Genomic DNA, 7,928 nt, shown 5'->3' on the forward strand with positions numbered 1-7,928 from the left:
GAAGTTAACGTAGGTTACATACACCTTACAACAAACGCTATAAAATAATCCAACATGAAACTAGAAAAAAACTAGCTCTGCTTTTAGTGCCTAAATTATCACAGTATCACATTTAGTAGAAAGAAATCTTATCTTCCCCTTAAGTAGTTGTCATGCCATACAGGTTTTTAAATGTTAACAAAAATAAAGAAATACTTGAAAACATTATCAGAAGAACTGAAAACAAGAGTGTTGAACACACGGCTACGTATTCCTCAGGCAGAGCTCAGTCTACTTCTTCCATGCGGGACGTGTCATCGTCTCCTTCGAGGGGCGGCATCTCCTCCATTACAGCAGCACTGCTGTCATCAGCAGTGGGGTCATCTTCATCAATACCAAGACCAAGTTTGATCATCCTATAGATCCTGTTATCATGTGTCTGGGGATCCTCCAGACTGAAGCCAGAAGACAGGAGAGCCGTTTCGTACAGCAGGATGACCAGATCCTTCACAGACTTGTCATTCTTGTCAGCCTCTGCCTTCTGCCTCAAGGTCTCAATGATGGAATGGTCAGGGTTTTTCTCCAGGTGCTTCTTCACTGCCATGTAACCCATCGTTGAGTTGTCTCTCAGCGCCTGAGCCTTCATGATCCTTTCCATGTTTGCTGTCTAGCCATACGTGCTTGTGACAATGCAGCACGGGGATGTCACCAATCAGTTAGACACGACCACCTTTTCAACTTTCTTCTCCAAGATGTCCTTCATGATTTTGCAGAGGTTTTCAAACTTTGTCTTTTTTTCTTCCTGTTTCTTTTTCTCTTCTTCATCCTCTGGAAGTTCCAGGCCCTCTTTGGTGACTGACACTAAGGTCTTCCCCTCAAACTCCTTCAGCTGCTGCACACAGTACTCATCAATAGGCTCGATCATGTAGATCACTTCCAAGCCGTGCTTCCGAAGATGTTCCACAAAGGCAGAGTTAGCTACCTGGTCCCTAGTCTCACCTGTGATGTAGTAGATGTGTTTCTGGTTCTCCTTCATTCTTGTGCAGTAGTCCTTGAGGGAAACCATCTCATCACCAGAAGCAGAAGTGTAGTACCTCAACAGCTCTGAAAGTTTCTTTCGATTTTGAGAATCTTCATGTATTCCAAGCTTAATGTTTTTAGAGAACTGCTCATAAAACTTCTTGTAGTTCTCTTTATCTTCTGCCAGTTCAGTGAAGAGTTCTAAGCATTTTTTGACCAAATTCTTCCTAATAACTTTCAAAATTTTGCTTTGTTGCAGCATCTCACGGGAAATGTTTAAAGGGAGATCCTCCGAGTCCACCACGCCTCTGATGAAGTTCAGATACTCGGGGATCAGCTCCTCGCAGTTGTCCATGATGAAAACTCTGCGAACATACAACTTAATGTTGTTCTTTTTCTTTCTGTTTTCGAACAGGTCAAAGGGAGCACGTCTTGGGACAAAAAGAAGAGCTCTGAATTCCAGCTGTCCTTCAACTGAAAAATGCTTCACCACCAGGTGATCTTCCCAGTCGTTGGTCAAGCTCTTGTAGAACTCTCCGTACTCCTCGTTACTAATGTCATCAGGGTTTCTGGTCCAAATAGGCTTCGTCTTGTTCAGTTCTTCCTGGTCGATGTACTTCTCCTTGATCTTCTTCTTCTTCTTCTTGTCACCATCCTTCTTTTCTTCCTCCTCTTCCTCAGAGCCAACATCTTCTATCTCAGGTTTGTCCTCAGACTCCTTGTCTTCTTTTTCCTTTTCTTCTTCTTTGTCTTCCTTTTCTTCTGCCTCGTCGTCACTGACTTCTTTATCACATTCCTTCTCCACAAAAAGAGTGATGGGATAGCCAATAAACTGCGAGTGCTTCTTCACAATCTCTTTTATTCTCCGTTCCTTTAAGTACTCAGTTTGGTCTTCTTTAAGATGCAGAATAACTTTTGTTCCACGACCCATAGGTTCTCCTGTGTCAGTCCTCACTGTGAAGGACCCTCCTGCAGAAGACTCCCAGGCATACTGCTCATCGTCATTATGTTTGGTGATCACGGTCACTTTCTCGGCCACCAAATAGGCCGAATAAAACCTGACGCCAAACTGGCCAATCATAGAAATATCTGCACCAGCCTGCAAAGCCTCCATGAACGCCTTGGTCCCAGACTTGGCAATGGTACCAAGATTGTTGATCAAATCGGCCTTGGTCATTCCAATCCCGGTGTCCACAATAGTGAGAGTGCGATCTTGCTTGTTCAGAATGAGGTTAATATGCAGCTCTTTCCCAGAATCTAGTTTACTGGGGTCTGTCAAGCTCTCATACCTGATCTTGTCCAGAGCATCGGACAAATTTGAAATAAGCTCCCTCAAAAAGATCTCTTTATTCGAGTAGAATGTGTTGATGATCAGCGACATCAACTGGGCAATTTCCGCCTGGAAGGTGAACGTCTCCACCTCCTCCTCCTCCATCGGCTGGTCTTGGGTCTGGGTTTCCTTGGGCATCTTGGCTAAAGGACCGCAAACACTCGGCAGTGACGCAGCACCAGGACGTAGAAGCAACTCAAGTAAGTTATTTTTAAAATTGGATGATCATGTGTTTGTAATGCCTGAAGTAACCCTAAATATTAGATTGTCAAAATAATGAACTAATTTAGGAGAAAGATATCTGATTTTAATGATATTCAGTATCATATATTGGGCAGTTCTTAAGGGAGAGGGAAATTCTCCAATAGTCAAGGCTAAACTCTGGGAAACTGCAAGTAATTTCTTCTTCAAATAGCTTGATGTGTAGAAATTTTAAACTTGTTCTTCTGAGTCCCAAATATATCTCTCAGTTTCTATTTCATTTAAATTTAGTTAAAGTATTTTTTCATTATAATTTCTGGATATATTTGAAATCTCCACAGGAACCTATAAAAAAGAACTCAGATGTTATTAACAAATATGAAAATAACAGGTATGAAATAACACTTATGGCCAGAATCAGTGAACCATACACTAACGACACAATTGTGACAGGAACTTTTTGTCTATGATAAAATTTCAATTCCTGGAAATCATAATAGAGAAAGCTTCACTCTCCATTTCTCCAGCTACCTTACTTATGAAGAAAGAAGAAACAAAAGATGCCCAAAAAAGCCGAGATCATAGATTTTTGACTGAAAAATAAGTTCACTGATGTGTCTCCTGCTTAGTCTACATTAAGCCTGTCTCCTGGAAGGCATGACACAGATGTCTCTGTGTTTCAATTTCCTTCTCTAGATTATGTTTGACTCCCTTCTAGCCATTCATATATAGTGATTTTATGTATTCCTTCTACTCATCAGTCATGGGGGATGAGAAGGAAGACTCAAAAAGATGAGCACTAACCCTGTGGAGCTTCGGGCCTCAAAGAGCTCCAGACTCTCCCTAGAGTGCCCTAAAACTCAGGGAGGAAATCTTTTCATAACCATTTTGACAAAATGCCTATTTCTGTTGTTGATCTCTCTCTCTACATTTCTCAATGGACTTAATCAGTAGTTGTTTTATTGTGAAAATAAATCCTCAATGTCGGAAATTCAGATAGAGTGGAGCAGGGAAATTATTTTTAATCTGGAAAGCAGTGACTGATGGCCTACATTCAACTGTTGTTTCTGTCATAAATGAGCATTTTGATTTGGGACAAGGGACTTTTTACCTTTCAATGTCTTTTCTCATAAAAAAGAAACAATAATGAGAACAGGACCTTCAAGATGGCGGAGGAATAACACGTGGAGATCACCTTCCTCCCAAATAATACATCAAAAATACATCTACATGTGGAATAACACCTACAGAACACCTACTGAATGCTGTCAGAAGTCCTCAGACTTCCCAAAAGGTAAGAAAATCCCCACATACCTGGGTAGGGCAAAATAAAACACAGACAAAAGAACAAGGACAGGACTGGCACCTGTGGGAGGGAGCTATGAAGGAGGAAAACTTTCTACACACTAAGAAGTCCTGGCGGAGACGGGGAGGTGGGCAGGGGGGGAAGCTTCAAAGCCACAGAGGAGGGTGCAGAAACAGGGGTGCAGAGGGCAAAGCTAAGAGATTACCGCACAGAGGATCAATGCCGACCAGCACTCACCAGCCCGAGAGGCTTTTCTGCTCACCCTCCTGGGCGGGGGCTGGGAGCTGAGGCTTGGGCTTCAGAGGTCAGATTCCAGGGAGAGGACTGGGGTTGGCTGCGTGAACACAGCCTGAAGGGGGTTACTGGACCACAACTACCTAGGAGGGAGTCTGGGAAAAACTCTGTACCTGCCTAAGAGGCAAGAGTACAAGGAGAGGAGATTCAGAACACTGCCTAAATGAGCTTCAGAGATGGACGTGAGCAGCAGCTATCAACTCAGACACCAGAGACGGGCATGAAATGCTAATGATGCTGCTGAAGACACTAAGAATCCTGTGTGCAAGCAGAGGTCACAATCCACAACTCCCCTCTCAGGAGCCTATGCAGCCTGCCACTGTCATGGTCCCATGATCCAGGGACAAATGTCCTAGGAGAACATACGGTGTTGTGCCCCAGGCCGCTGCAACATCACAGCAGCCTCTACCACCACAGGCTCAACCCGCATTCTGTACCTGTCCCTTCCCAAGGCCTGAGTGAGCCAGAGCCCCCTAATCAGCTACTCCTTTAACCCCCTCTTGTTTGAGTGAAGAACAGATGCCAGAGAGCAACCTACATGCAGAGGCGGGGCCAAAAGCAAAGTTGAACACCATGAGCTGTGCCAACGAAGAAGATAAAGGGAAATTTCTCTGTACAGCCTCAGGAGAAGTGGATTAAATGTCGACAATCAACTTGATGTACCCTGCATCTGTGGAAAACTGGAATAGAAAACAAATAATCCCAAAATTGAGGTGGTGGAACTTGGGATCAACTATAGACTTGGGGTTTGCTGTATACAACTGAGTAATTTCTGATTTTTATGGTTACTTTAGTTTAGTTTTTAGTACTTGCTATCATTGGTGGATTTGTTTATTGGTTTGGTTGCTCTCTTCTCTTTTCTTTTAAATTACTTTTTAATTTATTTTATTTTAATAATATTTTAAAAAATCTTTTATTTTTTTGTTTATTTTATTTAATTTACTTTTTTATTTTTCACACACACACACACACACACTATATTTTATTTTTACAAGAGATAAATAAACTGACACCAAGCATTGTAAATGGATGACCACAACAAAAACAACAATGATTGCAATTATCGAACACGAAACACACTCATACTACGTCATAATATTGACATTCAGTCCAGTAATCCTCCACTACAACAGCTCCTTTACTTTGCAGTGAAAATTGATTTGTATATTTTTTCCCTCTGAGTCCTTGTGGGATTTTTTTTTATTCAAACAGAAAGTCACAAAAATTATAATCATCCTCATCAGTTCACTCAGTCCCATGTAATTAAGTTTTTTTTTTTCATCTTGATCTTTTGTTAGCACTTCTGTGAATTCATCAGTTTTCCATTAGAGTTCTGAAAATGCTTATTCATTCAGTTCAGCAGTATAGTCAGTTACCAGAAACCTGTACTTGTCAGAGTCTTTTCCATGAATTCCTTGAAGATGAAACACTTTTATAGGAACGTTTTTGCAAAAACATCAGAGTACACCCAGAACTGTCTGTAAATGACAAAAGGCTTAAAAATGACCACGGTTAATGATTGGATGAAAGTTCATAATAATGCAATTGACAAGGAAATTTAGTTATTTCTGAGATATACATTTTAAAGTAATAACTAGAATTATGACTTTTAACATTATACCAGAACATATAAAATTTTTAGAAATTTCATGTAATGTCTGAAACATTTATATTAACATATTTCCATACACATAACCCAAAGAAAGTTTAGTATTAGTTTTTTTTTTTTTTGTTTGTTTGTTTGTTTTATACTGCAGGTTCTTATTAGTCATCAATTTGATACACAGCAGTGTATACATGTCAATCCCAATCGCCCAATTCAGCACACCATCATCCCCACCCCACCAAGGTTTTCCCCCCTTGGTGTCAATACGTTTGTTCTCTACATCTGTGTCTCAACTTCTGCCCTGCAAACCAGTTCATCTGTACCCCTTTTCTAAATTCCACATACATGCGTTAATATATGATATTTGTTTTTCTCTTTCTGACTTACTTCACTGTGTATGACAGTCTTTAGATCCATCCACGCCTCAACAAATGACTCAATTTCCTTCCTTTTTATGGCTGAGTAATATTCCGTTTTATATATGTGTTACAACTTCTTAATCCATTCATCTGTCGATGGGCATTTAGGTTGCTTCCATGACATGGCTATTGTAAATAGTTCTGCAATGAACATTAGGGTGCATGTGTCCTTTTGAATTATGGTTTTCTCTGAGTATATGCCCAGTAGTGGGATTGCTGGATCATATGGTAATTCTATTTTTAGTTTTTTAAGGAACCTCCATACTGTTCTCCATAATGGCTCTATCAATTTACATTCCCACCAACAGTGCAAGGGGGTTCCCTTTTCTCCACACACTCTCCAGCATTTGTTGTTTGTAGATTTCCTGATGATGCACATTCTAACTGGTGTGAGGTGATACCTCATTGTAGTTTTGATTTGCATTTCTCTAATATTAGTGGTGTTGAGCAGCTTTTCATGTGATTCTTGGCCATCTGTATGTCTTCTTTGAAAAAATGACTATTTAGGTCTTCTACCCATTTTTGGATTGGGTTGTTTGTTTCTTTAATATTGAACTGCATGTGCTGTTTATATATTTTAGACATTAATCCTTTGTCAGTTGATTTGTTTGCAAATATTTTCTCCCATTCTGAGGGTTGTCTTTTTTGTTTTTTGTTTTTCTTTTTGCGGTACATGGACCTCTCACTGTTGTGGCCTTTCCCGTTGTAGAGCACAGGCTCTGGACATGCAGGCTCAGAAGCCATGGCTCACGGGCCTAGCCTCTCTGTGGCATGTAGGATCTTCCCAAACCGGGGCATGAACCTGTGTCCCCTGCATCAGCAGGCAGACTCTCAAGCACTGCACAACCAGGGAAGCCCTGAAGGTTGTCTTTTCTTCTTGTTTATGGTTTCCTTTGTTGGGCAAAATCTTTGAAGTTTCATTAGGTCCCATTTGTTTATTTTTGTTTTTATTTCCATTACTGTAGGAGGTGGATCAAAAAAAAAGATCTTGCTGTGATTTATGTCAAAGAGTGTTCTTCCTATGTTTTCCTCTAAGAGTTTTATACTGTCTGGGCTTACATTTAAGCCTCAAATGCATTTTGAGTTTATTTTTGTTTGTGGTGTTAGGGAATGTTCTAATTTCATTCTTTTATGTGTAGCTGTCCAGTTTTCCCAGCACCACTTATTGAAGAGACTGTCTTTTCTCCATTGTATATCTTTGCCTCCTTTGTCATAGATTAGTTGACCATAGGTGTGTGGGTTTATCTCTGGGCTTTCTATCTTGTTCCATTGATCTATGTTTCTGTTTTGGTGCCAGTACCATATTGCCTTGATTACTGTAGCTTTGCAGTATAGTCTAAATTCAGGGAATCTGATTCCTCCAGCTCCGTTTTTTCCCTTCAAGATTGTTTTGGCTATTCAGGGTCTTTTTTGTCTCCATATAAATTTTAAGATGATTTTTTTCTAGTTCCGTAAAAAATGTCATTGGTAATTTGATATGGATTACATTGAATATGTTGATTGCTTTGGGTAGTTTAGTCATTTTCACAATATTGATTTTTTCCAATCCAAGAACATGGTATATCTCTCCATCTGTTGGTATCATCTCTAATTTCTTTCATCAGTGTCATAGTTTTCCGCATACTGGTCTTTAATCTCCCTAGGTATGTTTACTCCTAAGTATTTTATTCTTTTTGTTGCAATGGAAAATGGGAGTGTTTCCATAATTTCTCTTTCAGATTTTTCATAATTAGTGTATAGGAATGCAAGAAATTTCTGTACATTATTTTGTAT

General features: G+C 40.0%; 1 protein-coding gene across 1 annotated transcript; it reads right to left on the reverse strand.

Annotated features, from left to right (window-relative positions):
* Positions 1-259: 259 nt before the first annotated feature.
* On the reverse strand, positions 260-2,467 carry LOC307064659 (heat shock protein HSP 90-alpha-like; the record flags this gene model as incomplete). Its single annotated transcript, XM_079721319.1, is given in 3 exon segments — positions 260-646; positions 650-691; positions 695-2,467. Coding segments are annotated over 3 exon segments (2,196 nt in total). The 3' UTR covers positions 260-265.
* Positions 2,468-7,928: the final 5,461 nt, after the last annotated feature.

This window comes from Hyperoodon ampullatus (genome assembly GCF_949752795.1).
Source record: "Hyperoodon ampullatus genome assembly, chromosome: 15".
NCBI lineage: Eukaryota > Metazoa > Chordata > Mammalia > Artiodactyla > Ziphiidae > Hyperoodon > Hyperoodon ampullatus.